The 14,691-nt window shown below is 42.9% G+C and overlaps 4 protein-coding genes across 19 annotated transcripts in view; 2 read left to right on the top strand and 2 right to left on the bottom strand.

Annotated features, from left to right (window-relative positions):
• The window catches only part of slc38a10 (solute carrier family 38 member 10), a 44,444-nt gene extending 40,521 nt beyond the window's left edge, over positions 1–3,923 (top strand). For 8 of the 13 annotated variants that reach the window (XM_078937842.1, XM_023949739.2, XM_023949740.2 and 5 more), the window contains 5 exons: positions 3–449; positions 521–592; positions 898–918; positions 1,129–1,269; positions 2,172–3,923. In XM_078937842.1, coding sequence (XP_078793968.1) covers positions 3–449; positions 521–592; positions 898–918; positions 1,129–1,269; positions 2,172–3,289 — 1,799 coding nt within the window. In that variant the 3' untranslated portion in view covers positions 3,290–3,923. The remainder of the gene's footprint in view (positions 1–2; positions 450–520; positions 593–897; positions 919–1,128; positions 1,270–2,171) is intronic. The other 5 variants (XM_078937847.1, XM_078937848.1, XM_023949741.2 and 2 more) reach the window with 1 other exon arrangement.
• ndufaf8 (NADH:ubiquinone oxidoreductase complex assembly factor 8) lies at positions 3,792–5,313 on the bottom strand. The gene is made up of 3 exons (XM_004080163.5): positions 5,053–5,313; positions 4,160–4,270; positions 3,792–4,078 (listed from the first exon to the last, which is right to left on the bottom strand). The coding sequence occupies exons 1-3, from the start codon at positions 5,131–5,133 to the stop codon at positions 4,058–4,060; spliced, it is 213 nt and encodes a 70-aa protein (XP_004080211.1). The 5' UTR covers positions 5,134–5,313; the 3' UTR covers positions 3,792–4,057.
• Positions 5,314–5,435: 122 nt separating this feature from the next.
• Positions 5,436–10,437, top strand: tepsin (TEPSIN adaptor related protein complex 4 accessory protein). Of its 4 annotated transcripts, none has more exons than XM_023949743.2 (13): positions 5,436–5,580; positions 5,849–5,921; positions 6,050–6,141; positions 6,224–6,317; positions 6,401–6,468; positions 6,554–6,635; positions 7,576–7,647; positions 7,804–7,992; positions 8,117–8,300; positions 8,797–8,910; positions 8,991–9,069; positions 9,143–9,277; positions 9,357–10,437. In XM_023949743.2, exons 1-13 carry the CDS (start codon positions 5,542–5,544, stop codon positions 9,903–9,905), a joined length of 1,770 nt encoding a protein of 589 aa, XP_023805511.1. In that variant the 5' UTR covers positions 5,436–5,541; the 3' UTR covers positions 9,906–10,437. The 4 variants fall into 4 exon arrangements, with proteins under 4 accessions (XP_023805511.1, XP_023805510.1, XP_023805512.1 ...); XM_023949742.2 differs by having other exon boundaries at positions 7,801–7,992; XM_023949744.2 differs by having other exon boundaries at positions 5,474–5,580; positions 6,408–6,468; positions 7,801–7,992.
• Positions 10,438–11,371: 934 nt separating this feature from the next.
• si:dkey-21c1.1 (protein FAM104A-like) lies at positions 11,372–13,323 on the bottom strand. The gene is made up of 3 exons (XM_023949748.2): positions 12,765–13,323; positions 12,436–12,541; positions 11,372–12,338 (listed from the first exon to the last, which is right to left on the bottom strand). The coding sequence occupies exons 1-3, from the start codon at positions 12,791–12,793 to the stop codon at positions 12,156–12,158; spliced, it is 318 nt and encodes a 105-aa protein (XP_023805516.1). The 5' UTR covers positions 12,794–13,323; the 3' UTR covers positions 11,372–12,155.
• Positions 13,324–14,691: the final 1,368 nt, after the last annotated feature.

Genomic DNA, 14,691 nt, shown 5'->3' with positions numbered 1-14,691 from the left:
AGGTGTTGCCGTGCCAGAGGGAGATGCACATCGCCACGAGCCACCCATTCCTCATGATAAGGTCCAGGTAGACTCCAGGAAGAATGATGAAGAGCTGGCGGAGGACAAGATTCAGCAGCAGCAGCAGCAGCCTCCCCTTCCTGAAGGAGGTGTCCAGGAAGGTGTCCACGTGAAAGAAAACCTTGGAAATCCTCCGAAGGCGGCTGACAAAGACGATAAGCGGGACGACAGAGCCGTCCAGGCTGCTGTGGAGAAAGACAAAATGGAACCAGATGGCCGGGTCAAGTCCAGTGAGGTGCTGGAGAAGCCTGCTGACAAGAAGCAAGACGAAGCTTCCCGAAAAGAGGAGGCCGTTAAAGAGCCTGGAGCTGTAAAGGCAGGCGGAGCGGCCAATCAGGCTGCAGTGGAAGTGGGAGAAGCGGGCAGACGTCCTGAGGAGGCTGGAAAAGGTTGAATATTCTGGTTACGTCCAGCAGTAACCCAAAATGCAGTACTGACTTGTGTTCTCCGTTTTGTTCAGCTCCGCCCCCTGAAGGAGAGCAACGCGGTGAGGCTGTGGAGAACAAAGACGCGGCAGACGAGAAGATGGACGGTGAGTGAGTGAGGCCAACTGAGGCTGAAAACGGGAAAACCAGTGATTTAAAACGTGTGAAAGTTAGTGAAAGTCCCCTATGAGGCAGAGTTCTCTCTACCAAATATTGCAGTTCTGCTCTGGTCTTCTTATCCTTGCATGTTTTACATTTGGCGGTCTTTTTGTGACGTACTGGGTTTCTCCAACCCCTGGTGCTTTTATCGCTCTTTGTTGGCTGGTCGACTTTCATATTCCTATGTTTACTTTTGCTCTTTCTCCTCTATCCTCTTTTTATCTTCATTTTCTCTGCTGGACTCGAACCGCAGTGATTAAAAAGCTGGTTGCAGGTATGAATTTTTCTCTTGGCTTTTTCTCCTCTTTGTAAAAATGTATGGCTTATGCCGCTTTTCTTAAAAATCCATGTTTCAGTGCAGAAACCTAAACCTATAATGTGAAGCTGCAGAACAAAATCCACATTTTCTCACCACTCCATTCTTCCAGGGGTGGTTTTAACTTCCTTCCCCCCCCCCTGTTTTTGTGTGTTAATCTTCCTGCAGAGGGTCAGATGGACCATGCCATGCTGCTGCAGGTGATCAAGGAGCAACAAGAGCAACAGAAGAGGCTCCTGGACCAGCAGGAGAAGCTGCTGGCCGTCATAGAAGAGCAGCACAAAGAAATCCACCAGAAGCAGCCTGCTGGTGTGTTCATGTCCTCAGCTTCTGTCAGATGTCATTGATGGGGCTGTCGTGCCATTCATTATTTTGTGCGAAATAATTAACATGCAACTAATTATTCTAATTAAATCTATTTTTACAATTATTTTAAACTTAAAAATACTCATTTTGAGCCGTTTTCATTAAAATTCCTGACATTGCGGCTCAGCAAAAGATAAAATTACATCTAAAAAACTGGCTTTCCTTATATAACAGACTTCCAACCTTTACTTTTACACCAACAAGGGATTTTTTTTATCTATCTCGAACAATATTTATTAAAGCGTCTCAAATTGGAATCAGATTAACACGAAAAATATTTTGATATTCCTGGTATTCTTTAGACCAATTTGGTGAAATTTAAAATGTCACAGTGGTTGAAAAGCACTGGTCTACAGCCAATCAGAATGCAGAACAGTGCGCTGTAAAAAACAAACAAAATAAAAGCATGCAAAATTGCTCTTAAATAATTCTGCGAAACCATGAAAGGTGAACTGCAACATAGCGAGGGAACATTGTATATCTGAATTTTTTAGAAGAATGAGAGGAAGTTTTGCCTTTTAGACCTTAAAGTTTTTCTCTTTAAGTAAACATTTTATGAAGTGAAAATTTCCTCATTCAATAAAGGACCATTTCTAAAAGGCACATCTGTTTTGTGCCCACCAGCGAATGACACCTGTGGTTTGATTTCATGATATCTGCCTCAAAAGACGTTAATTATATACGTTCATTGGCTGCCTTTCAGCTGCTTCTAGCTTCTTTTTCATGGCATTTGGCCTCATCGCTATTGGAGTGAGAGCTTGAGCACGCGTGACGGCAGAATTTTGAACATTGGGTGAGAATGCAAGATGCTGATTTAATTTGAGGCTGAATTTTCTTATTTCAAGGTGCTGATGGTGAGGCGGAGAAGGCTTCAGAAGGAGGCGCAGCCAAAGTTAAGGAGTCTGGAGATCTAAAGGTACCTGGAGCCCCACAGCCTGAGGGGGGCGATGCTCACCCTGTGGATGCAGGGGTTCAAGTCAGGGATGCTGAGGAAGCGGCTCAGAAAGAAAGCGCTGGTCTTGTACCTGGAGGAGATTCTCAGAAGCAGAGTGAGTTGGGGGCGAGGGGAGTGCCACAAATACCTCCCGATCAGCCAAAAAATGACCAGGCAGCTCAGGTGAAAGAAGAAAGAAGCATTGATGCAGAGAAGGAGGCCCTTGAAAAACATAAAGGAGAGAGTCTGGAGAAGGAACAGCAGGAGAAAGAGCTAAAGGAAAAGCTCGAGAGAGAAAAGGAGCTGGAAAGAATTCAGAAAGAAAAGGAGGCGCTGGAAAGACAAAAGGAGCTGGAAAGAATTCAGAAAGAAAAGGAGGCGCTGGAGAGGTTGGAAAAAGAACGACTTGAAAAAGAGAAACAGGAAAAGGTGCAGCAGAAGCTAGAAAAGGAAAAAGCAGAGAGTGAAATCAAGGTAGAGGGAGTTCAAGCCAGGGTCGATCCAGAAGAGCTGGAAAAGGAGAAAAGAGAGAAGCTGCTCAGAGAGCAGGAGCTGGAGAGAAAACGAGAGGATCTTCAAAGAGCAGAGAAGGAAATGATGAAAGCAAAGGAGGAACCGAAGGCACAGGAAGGTGAGGAGAGGCTGCATCCAGTCATAGAAGCCAAAAATGAGAAGGATTCTGCACAGGGAGGTGAAGCAAAAGACGGTCAAGCTCTGAAGAAAAACGGTCGAGACCTCAAGGAGCAACCGGTCCCAGAAGGAGGTGAAGATTCCCACAAATTGCAGGCGGAGAAGGGGAGGGACCAGGGAGCCGTGGATCTGAGGCGGCGGCGTAGAGCGCTGCAACCCAGAGACGCCGAAGCCCCTCTGGACGAATCCGCCGCTGCCGCCAGGGTCCGTGGACTGGAGCCTCTGCTGGAGCTGGGGGGCGCAGACCTGCACGCAGCCCTGGAGGAGCAGCTGGTGGCCGGGGCCATGGTGCACTCACGGCAGATTAAACAAGCCCCAGAGGATGATGGGACCAAATGAGACAAACCCCCCAACGTCGTTGCCTTATGCTCTTTCCAGCAGAATGGCTGGAGACCGAGAACGCTTAGATGCTGTGTATTCTGAAGACAATCCAAAGAGAAACGATGTAAATATTAACTTATTTTAAGTTACAATGGAGAAGGGGTCAACATTAAAATGTAAATACATCTATGCAAATCCTATTAAAGGTGTATTTTTATTGAGCAAATGTTATATTTAGTGTTTGGTTGAGGTTTTTGTGTGTTTCTTATTTGCTGAAGTTGTAAATGTGGATTTTTTTTTAAATACTCAGTTTCATGCTGGAGCTAAAATACACATGTTGTAGCCTTAAGGTTTAAGAAAAACTGCTCATTTGGACTGAATCTGAATTTCTCAATCATTTTCTTAGTATTTATTCCTAGTTGATGTCTTAGTGCCTTCTTGGTCCGGATGCTGCAGCTTCAAACCCTTTTATTTATATATTAAAAAAAAACTCTGAAATATTTTGATGTTCCAAAACAACTTTTTAGAAATTTTCTTTATTTGTTAGAGGTTCAACATTCCAGATCTTGACTTTGTCCAAAAGTATTTTTCTATGTGCAATTTATTTCTGTACATAAGACCTAATAAAATATCAACCACTGGTTAATGTTTACAGCATATACAGTTACTTTCCAGCTCCACAGAACTGCATCAGGTAAAATATTGACAGGAATCAGGGATTAGAATAAGAATAAATGATTCCACATGCGGGTTTTCAGGCTGGTTTCTCCTCTTATTTATTTGTTGTCATCTGCCGTGACGTTTGGCCTGAAAAACAGAACCGGATAAATGATTATCCATCACAAGCATCCGTCCAAACCAGCAGGAAGATTTCTTCCTGATGCTTACAGCCTTCACAAAGCAGGTCTTTAGAGCCTCAAACTCTTTGGCACACAGGTCCTTCTTCAGCTCTTGTCTGCCTGCCGTTGTTGCTGCGACACACTTTCCATACGCTGCAGCCTGCAACACAACAGCTTTGTATTAAGAAAAACAAATCTCACCAAAAAGAATAAAATTACACAAATATGGACGGTACAAAGTTTTCTTGAATTAGTTTTCCTGTAAATATTTTTTTGTTAAATACTGAAAATCTAACTTATTTGTGCAAACAAACTTTTACATGTCTCCAAGATTTATACTTTAATGCAAATGGAGTTGAACCTTTATAATTATATTTTTAAACGTAAAAATATGTTTTAACATCGAGAATTTTGTATAGAAATATAAAAAAATAATAGCATACCTCTAATGAGTGTCAGAATTTTAATTTTGTAGTTAGATGAACTGCTTTCCATCTATGAAACATGGTGGTGGTTGCATCATAATTTGAGTTCCTATTTACACCTGAACTTAAACAGATACTAAAGTATTTTTCAGTATCAAATAATTCCCAATGAATTAGGGGCTCAATAAATATTCTAAAAGAGGAGTGCATGAAATGACAATTTCACACATAAATGTTCACATTTGTAACCCCAGCTGTGGTAAAACAGCTGGAAAATGCAAAGTAGAGGTTTTTATAGTCAACAGGCCAGAATGATCAGCAGTTATCTCGCAAATCTTTAGTCTCAAATTGTGCAAAACAAAGCTAGAATCCAAGAAAACAGACAAAATAATGCCACTCTTCTACTGATGCGATATTTAGTCACCCAAAACAGTTTGTTTATTATTGCATATTTATGTACTGAATATTTTAACCAAAATAAGATTAAGATGAAAAATACTAATTTGAGAAGGCTCACCTCGTCGGCACACTTTGAAAAGATGTCGCTGAAATTTCTCATTTTCTCCCGGCTTCTGGTCCAAACATTTGAGCCCGACATGCTGCTATATGCATCTATGTCTTTAAACCTTAAAACACATATAGGCTTTTATTTGAGTATTAGATTAGGAATCTTAGAGCATGTTTACGAGGAAAAAATGTCATAAAAAAGGCTTAAAATTCGTGTAAACTACGGGTAGCGCCATTTTGATGACCCTGTCATTTAAAACCTTCCCTTTCTACATTTTTAGATATTATGATTGGCTTATATTGCTGTCAATCTAAAGTGGGTGACTCCCCTCGCAGTATCTGATTCGTTGTCATCCAGTTTAAGGCGTGCCAATATCCGCCAATGAACGTAGAGGAGGACTCAAAGTAATGAGGGTGATTGGCTGCCTGTCACCTTAGCCACGCCCTCCTTATAGTAGCTTCAGAAAGATGAGGAACCCGCGGCTACACCTGCTAAATCATGGCTACATTTTTGGAACGATTAGCTTTTATTCAAAAAGTAAGTAAAGTTCGGAAAAAATTTGCTTCTAGACAAAACTGTTGATTTTTTGGGAGCGCGTGGCGGACTCGACGTAGCTTGACGCCCCTGTTTGTAGCAGTTACCTAGCTAGCTAACTACTAGCTTGCTTGCTACTCTTTAGCATGGTGTTTATTTTAGGCTAGGGTCTCTAAATACCCATTAAAGTAGTAGATTATTTTCTACGATTTTAAAGCTGGAAGCATTATTTTAATAAATAAAAGTTGATAGTTTCTCATAATTATTGCAGGTTCCCACCTTAATGAAGGCAACAGCAGATGATGAAAACCCCTGTCCTGGTTACCTTTTTCAGGAGATTGGAAGTATCCTTTGTTGGTGGCCTAATCAAGGGGAAAAAATGTTTTCATTGTTTTTCGGATAAGCAAAACTTGTTCCATTTAATACACACACTGACTACTAAAGTATGCCCTTAACTGCCATTACACTTTAGAAATATCCCATGAGTCCTTGGGTTGTGGTCAGTGTTTGCTTGAATACCTCCTGGAGAGACTGCAAGTCGAGTCCTGCCACGTCAAACTTAAGGTGAGAACAACATCTGGGCATAGACTCATTTCTGCATTCATCTAACTGAGTGTAACCTCTGTTCTCCTCCTGGTTATTGAAGGTGCTAAAGATTTTTGTCCACCTTTGTGGTCATGGTTCAGATCATTTCCTTACAGAACTCAGAAGAAACTCCACCTTCATCCAGCAAGCATCAGGTATAAGAGATTGTACCACTGGAATATATCATAGGTATCACGTGATAATGGGGTTTTAAAGTTGAAAAATGTCCATTTATAAGTTTACAGTGGTCCTCCTGATCCCATCCATGGCTCAGCACTTTACCAGAAAGTAAGGAGTACGGCACAGGTACGAGACTGGGTGTATTCTTTTTACCTGGTTTATAAACTGAGTTGGAATTTACTTACTAGGTGTTAATTGTTTACATTTACAGGAAGTGGCTCAATTACTTTTCACAGATTCATTTAATACCAAAAGCAGCATGTCTTCACACACTATTGCCCCTCCAGGAATGGGTGAGTAGAATTTAGGTTTACCTGTGTTTTGACTTTTTATCTTCTTCTTCCACTTTCGGCTTCTCCCATCAGGGGTCGCCACAGCGAACTAGTCGCATGGTAAATTTGGCAATGTTTTACGCCGGATGCCCTTCCTGACGCAACCTTCTCAAACCGGGCTTGGGACCGGCACAGAGGTAGAGAAGGGAACAGGGAGCAGCCCGGAGTCGAACCCTGGTTTCACGGATGGAAGGCGCCGCAAACCAGCACGAGCTAAACCAGCTCCTGTTTTGACTTTTTATATCGGGGCAGAAAGTATTTGTCAGTCACTGATTCTGTAGGGTTTTTTTTATGTAAAAAGATAAGTTTGGTTATAATGTCCATCATAGACAAACTTTAACTGTAAGACAGAATGTAAAAAAATAAATAAAAATAACTCCACAAGCTCCCTGCTCCGCTCCCTTCTGATTCATCCTCTTGTAGACGACTAGATCCACGTATGTCTTCGTTTTTGTCATGGAGCTGGCGTCTGATTCAAACCTATATGGCTAGATAGCTACAAAAGTGCTCGACATTTTTATTGCACCAGTAATGTCCGGTTATGGCAACTCAACTCATTCCATTCTATTTTGTTCTTACGTATTTAATATTTCATTGTTTCTGTACATATTGTACATATTTTGATTAGAAATGTGAGTTACAGTATTTTTATTTTATTCTATTTTATCTCCACCACTCCCAGGCTGCTACAATTTCATTGTATCACCAATGACAATAAAGGATTCTGATTCCTTCTCTACTCAGCTGCATTTATGGCTGCTATGCAGGGTTATTATTATTCAAAATCAAAGCTTTAACTTGTGTTTTTGTTTATTTGGAATAGAAATGATCACTTTACATTGAAGATATTCTGTTCATGTAGATATTTCCCTCCAATAACTTCTTTATTTTCTCTGTCCAGGTATGGGATCAGCTCTGTCCCACAGGTCAGCACTGCAGGGTTTTGGATATAGTCCAGGGAAACAAGGAACAGGTGATATGTTGATCAATGCAGAGCAGGGCAAAAATATATATATTTTTTTCTTAACCCTTAAAAGGAGAGTTTTTGTCAATCTCCTCTGCAAAGAGGGCCGTCTGGGATTCTCATTTTCCTCTGAACCTCTGTTCTAACATCTGTGTCTCGCAGCAGCCAGCGAATCACTCCTGGATAAGATCCAAAAAGCTGCGGAGGTCGTGGCCAGCGCTGTCCTTCCCCCCACGGAACAACAGGGCCTCCGCCTCCACGATAACCATTACCGCGCCGTCTTTGCCCCATCTGCACCCATAGAAGTCGCCGTTCCAGCGTGCGCATACAACCACCCTGCAAGCAAAGCAAAAGGTCAGACATTTAAGGACGCCAGTTTGAGAAGAAACCTTTAGACGACAAATGGATGGTATCTCTCATATTTTTAAATTAAAATTTGTGGGGTTTTTTTATGCCTTTTTGTTTTACACATCAATAGTGTTACAATGGTGTCCGGGGCAGGTAGGCGGTGGCTGGGAGGAGACTGACAGCAGCAATGGCTCCTCCCACAACTCCTCTCAGGACATCAGTGCGGATAGCAGGGCGTCTCTGGGCAGCAAGTCAGCTGGAACAAGGAGCCAATCGGGAGCCAGCAGAGGTAGTAATGGGGATCTTTTAGAGCGGTAGGTGTTTCTGTTCGTCTGGAGTTTTTTGTTTGTCTGTTTGTTTGTTTTTAGCTTGTGTTGAGTTCCAGATGCCTTTTTAACTGTCAATTTTTCTTCTGTATTGTTCTGCTGTAAAAAACAATAAGGCAATTGCTTGTTCAGACAAACTCAGACTACATTCTACAACAGTCAAGCAAACAACAACATGAAACTGTCACAAAAGAAGTGTACGTGGTTCCAATCAGTTCTGTTTGAAGGACTGGGGTCTAAATTTATTACTAAATGTATTTACTTTACTAAAGATGACAAAAGGATGGGGCAAAATTTTTCAGGATTTTTTTTAATGATCCTCAATTTAGGTTAAAAACTAACCCAATCCCCCCTCCCCAAATAATTGCAATTGTATTATGGAATACATTAAATAAGGCTTTTAAATTGTATTTAAACCTGTTTAAGCGGCTCTGTTTTATAAGCCAAGAGGGGTTGAGATGCTTCACATCACTTTGGTTTCCAGGGTGGAGGCCCTGCAGCTGGGAGACTGTGGCCAGGAGGTGGCGCTCATCAACAGACTGACTGAAGGCTCCAGAGTTTTCCTGACCAGAGAGGAGTGTCAGCACTTCATCAAAGAGTTGGTGCATTTTCCTTTTTGACAGCCACGTTCACCTCTTCGAGGTTTGTACTTCACATCCGTGCTCTCTGACCTCTCAGGTGCTCCACTCTCAACTGCGACGTGGTGGTGGAGTTGCTTTCAAGCAAGCTCCAGAATCCTTCAAGCGTTCTTCAGATGGTAAGAGCGGAACTTTGACCAGTTTTCTTACTTGGAATCATGCCTCTAGATCTGTGTTTCTTGAATCCCACAGAGGGCTCTGTGTGCCATCTCGTGCCTTATGACCTCTGACCTTCTCTCTTTGGAGCAAATGTTTGGAGCTACTAAACGCAGGCTTCGTCAGCTGAGCGAAGGCTCTGGAGGACCTGTGGCAAACAAAGCTACCAAGGTAGCGGATAAAGAAAGAGAAGGTTACATCTAAGAGGCAAAGCTGCTTAATAAGTTGCTTTGGTTTGTTTTTGTTCCAGATCCTTCGACAGTTTGAAGCTCTTATCGGTGGATCTCTGCACGTCACCAAGCTCGATGCGGCGAACAACAGCCATCCGCCCGCAGTCGCCTCTTTCTCTGAGAGCTTCTTGCCAGCAGACTCGGCCAACGACACAAACCTGAAACCTCATCAGTCTGCGGGTGTCGCCCCTGCACAAGACCCACCGTCTCCCCCTGTCGGTGGGGACCGTCCTCAGAGATGCTCTGCAGATGAGCTGACGAGGGACGACGGAGAGGAGGAGCTTCACCGTGACCCCAATCAGACGCAGCTGGTCAGACCAGCTGAGAGAAATCCGGACCTCGACAGGAAGGAAGAACCCTCGCCGGCCCAAAAGGGCGCTCTGTCCCTTTTCAGTGGCATGGAGATGGTGACCAAAGTCAGGCTATGTGAAAAGGACGTGAGCGCCAAAGCCGACGGCGCTGAAGACGGTTTAAGATCGTCTGTGAATGCCAGTAGTTCCTCCAATAGCTGTTGTGCGTCATTTGATAGAGATCAGGCAGTTTCAGCGTTCTCTTTTCTAAACTCTTGACCACAGACCAGCTTCCTGCAGCTGCGTCTGTCATCATCCTCCTCCGTTTTTCTCCACTTGTTTTCAAATGAAGGTGTGGTATTTGAGGATATGCATCTACAACGGCAAAGTGAAAATGACTGAACAAGAATATTTATGTGGATAGAAGGCAGGAGACAAAAGGGTTTGAGTGCCATTTCAATGGTTTAGCATTGTCATCAGGTCTAGCTGTTAAAAGAACATGTCAGAACTAAAAACAAAAAAAACAGTCAGCTTTTATGTGGATTCACTGAATTAAAAGGACTTCCACTTGAATTATTTCTTTCTGATGTTTGATTCCGCTGCTTTCACACAGTGGTGGTGTTATGTGGCAGCTGCACCTTCCAATTATGAGACATCACCGGTTTAGAAAATCACAAAAAAAAGAGGAAATCAATTGATAAATAAAAATGTTTGTAACCGGTTTCAATTATTTTAGCTAAATGAATAAACGACAACACAGAAATATTGAACTGTTTGCAGGATTTCTTGCAATAAAACATGCAGTCAGTGCTGATCAGTTTTGACGTGTTTGTGTCTAGATAGAGGATTTTGGTTTAAGCTAATGAAAACAAATAAAAATAATATGCAGACTAAAGTTTACAAGATAGAACACTGCTAAAACATGATTTTTTTTTCCTGATCTCTTTGGTGCAGCTGAATGAAACGGCAGAAATAAAGAGCGTGAGCAGGTCTGATCTGCTTTGCCTAAATGTATACTAAACTCACTTCTTCTGTCTCGTTTAGACACCAGTGACCGCTTAAGGTTATTCCTCCTCAGCTGCACAGCCTTTGCACTGCAGCTCCTGTTCAAATGAACTTCAGAAATACGTTTGTCTTCCACGTTCTCGACGTTTTCTCACATCTGAGGGAATTGGGTAATGCATTATTTTCCATGAAATTGAGCTTAAGTGAATTTAAGAGTTGAGAAAGCTTGTGTGGATAAAATAGCTCTGTCAGTGATGAACCCATGGTGCAGAGAAAGTGATGTTACAGTGACTCCCATGATGCATTTGGTGTTGGTTAAAGACCCACTCCTATAAAAATTGTGGGGTTTTTTTTGGTGCTGTGCTATTTTTCTGATGACGGAGGACATTCATACAAGAAAAATTAAAATTACATTTAAGTATTTCTTTATTCAAGTTCTTGTGTATCTGTAAATTAAAAAATGGTATTTGAAAAAGATTGACGTAGAAAGTCGGTGCTGTGCATCAACGGTCCCGCATGCTACTAAGGTGTGAATTTCTATTGAACTACTGCCGCTCTGCAGAAACTGTCCTAAAGAACAACTCAGGTTTTTCTTTTCTTTTTAGCTAAAAACAGAGTAATAATGAAGACCACAGGAAATGCTTCTAAAATACATCAAAATATGATCATAGTGGGTCATTTAACCCAACAAATGCAGTGAAAGTACGACAGAACATTAAACATCATTTAAAACACACGACGACGGTTTTGGCATCACTTTATTTCAATGTCCAACAGTTTGGAAGATTACAGGGCATATTCATCACTTTCACATCTGTTATGTGCAACACAGTGTACTGGTCATTTTACACCATCCATACACAAATATGGCTGAGAGACTCATGACACACTGCTAAACAATGTGTAAAGTGAAATGTAAACACGCAGTTTGACTTTTTGTTATTTTGTTCTGCTGCCTGCAGTTGCCCTCGTCTTCTCGCAGGTCTATAAATAACCGTATCTAAATTTAGATTTTTGCAGTTTAAGTTTACAAGCTGTGCTCTGATTTCTTAACAACTTTTCTGTTTTCACTTAGAAAAAGTGTCAGAAATGATCTTTGTCTAGCTTTGGTTGAAGTGTAGGTATTGGACTGATTTGTATATCTTTTTGGGGGACAGATCCTGACATAAACATGCATCTGGTGTCTCCAGCGGAGAAAAAAAACTACTAGTCAAAGTGCTTTTATTGTTAGCGAGCACTTTGGACACGCTCGCCCTTCCGTTAGCACCTGTGAACACGTCCACCCGTCGACACATGTCAAGAGAGCGATTCCTCTTCATAAAGTGCACAGAGCGTATACACACATATGCATTAATACTGCACAGAGAAACCACAGTGGTCGGGCCATGAAAAGGCGGATGTGCTTAACAAATGGGATAAGGTGAAGCAGCGCTCCCTGGACATGACCTCCCCACACGGCGAGAGGGGGGGTCATGCCATTGGCCCTGATGGATGACGGACTGGCGGTCGGCGGAGGGCTGGCGGTCATGTCGAGCCAGGGTGCCCTCTGCTCTGTAAACTGCTGAAATGCGCCTCCCTCAGGACTCTGTTGATGTAGTAGTAAGGGACACTTCTCCCGTCGCCATGGAGACCGTGGTGTAAGGAGCTGGCAGAGTCCTCGGGCTTCGGGCTGGTGCAGTTGCTGTGAATGCTGTCGCTGCTGGAGGACTGCAAAAGCAGAAAGGGGGGGGGGGGGGCGTCAAGAAATGCACGATTGTATGAAGACTGGGGGGGGCGGGCGGGCATTGGGACAACTCTGCGTTACCTCAGAGTCCAGGTCTGACAAAAGCAGGCTGGGGCCACTCCCTGACCTCTTGGCCTGAGGTGTCAGCTGCTGGTCGTCCTCACTGTCACAGCTTCGGTGTCGTTTCCTTTGACAGAGGTAGATCAATGGAATGACAAAAATGATGCCGGGGGGGGGCCAGAGTATCAGGAAGAGAAAAGAAGACCCAAAAATAGACAGACAGTTACATGAGCAGGCCCTCCGTCATTAGCTCCCACAGATGATTAAAGGGTCCAACATGCAGCAGCCATACCAGGACTGTGCTGCAGTCATGTTTAAAGGAGCACACACTGAAGACAAATTCCCGTTACCTGCTGTCAGTCAGCATCTCCGCAGCCATGAAGATGATATCCTGGCAATAAGGGAAAGGTGACACTCCCTGTTCGCCGGGTGGAGACGTCTTGGAGTCAGTCCTGATCTATAATTATAAATATCCGCGTTGCTTCCTTCTATTTAAGGAGGAAGTTTGAATGAAAGTCTTCCAGGCTGAGGGTTCAGTAGAAGCCGCTGCCTGTTCACACCCGTCAGGGGTTCCTGTCGGCCGCCAACGGCTCGCGCGAGCTGAGCTGCCCGCGGGGAGTTCTCGTTCACGAAGCGTAATCTCGAGAAATTCCGGGCATCACGGCGAAGCTAGCAGCTAACAGGAACTTCTTCCGCTTTCGTAGTCAGCCCACCCACCGTTGGTCATGTTTAACGATTCCCCGTACTCAAGCGAAGTCGGATGAAACAATTAATCACGTGTGTTATGGAGGAATCGGGCTATAAACATATTAATAAAAGTTCAACTCGACTTCGTAGACATCCGGCAAAACGCTGCAGAGAGCTTCTCTCTCTTAAAGCTCCGCCTCCATGTTTACATGACGTCATTGAAGTCAACTTCCGGTATGGAATACAAGTAAAATAAAATAAAAAGTAAAATAAAGACATTGTAGAAGAAATGTTATCTTTTTTGTGCAATGTAACATTCTTGACACTTAACATTATTTTCAACAAAAATGTATTGTTTGAAAGTACAATTAAAGTGTTCTACATGGTACAAAAAAAAAAATACAACAACCTCACATTATTTCCTTGCAACCCCCCCCCCACCCCCCCATTTGGAACAACCCTGATATCTTAACTAACAAAAATATGATTCACTTTGCTTCATGGAAGATCAACGGGATCCATCTGTGTCAGCATATAATTCAGAATGTCCCTCCCAACGTTATCCTCAATCTATGGGATTAGTAAAAACAAATTTCTAGAATATCAGCAAATTAAATTAAATTCAACTCAATTCAATTCAATTCAATTTTATTTGTAAAGGCCCAAATTCACAACAACAGTCGTCTCGATGGGCTTCATATCGGTAATTGAAAAAGTGAAACATAAAATCAAAAGGATCATGAATACATAGAATTCAATAGAAAAATACTAAAAGGAACTAACAAACTGACTAAGCTATACTGGCATCCCTGCCCTTAGACCCCCCTTCGCGGTAAGGAAAAACTCCCAAAAAAAACGGATTCCGGAAAAAACAAAGAAACCTCAGGGGTGCCCACATGAAGGAGGGATCCTCCCCCAGGACGGACAGGCAATGTACCAGAACTCACAGAGAAGAATTAACCTATCTAACTCTACACCTACATATTTAAAGTCCAGCAGACGAGCTTCATCCAGAGGGAGTTGGGGGGACAGTCGGGGGCGTGAGTCGAGCCTGAGACAGGATCCACAGCCAGGTGTAGAAACAGTAGCAGAGACGAGGTACACGGTCAGGAACAGGAGCACGGATGAGCCAACTGCAATCTGGAAGCACTCCTACTCCCCAGGAGGGGAGTGAGAAGAGGGACACTACATGAATCGCACTGCACCAAACAGAGGCATGGAGAACTAAATGATGAATACTGATCAAGAATAGAGGAGAGAAGGAGGGTAGAAGTAGAGGAGAAAAGAGGACAGAACCCCAGTGCACCATAGTTACCCCAGCTTCAACTTCTAGCAGCCTACTAAAAACAAATTGTTACTAATTTATGTTTCAAAACATTAACATTAAGTTAAATAATCTCTGAATACTAACTAGTCTGACAATAAGCCTGTCCAAAGAGGAATGTTTTCAGTCTAACTTTGATGTAGAAACTGAGTCGGCCTCTCTTCCATGAGCTGGGAGTTTATTCCATAAAACAGGGGCTTGGTGGCTAAACGCTCTACCTCCAACTTACTAATTCTAGGAACCACAACCTCATTTTGTGAGTGAAG

This window comes from Oryzias latipes, chromosome 19 (genome assembly GCF_053564925.1).
Source record: "Oryzias latipes strain Hd-rR chromosome 19, Olatipes_Hd-rR_3.1".
Lineage (NCBI taxonomy): Eukaryota > Metazoa > Chordata > Actinopteri > Beloniformes > Adrianichthyidae > Oryzias > Oryzias latipes.
Note: the sequence above shows the minus strand (reverse complement) of the source record. Positions and strands in the feature narration are given on the sequence as shown.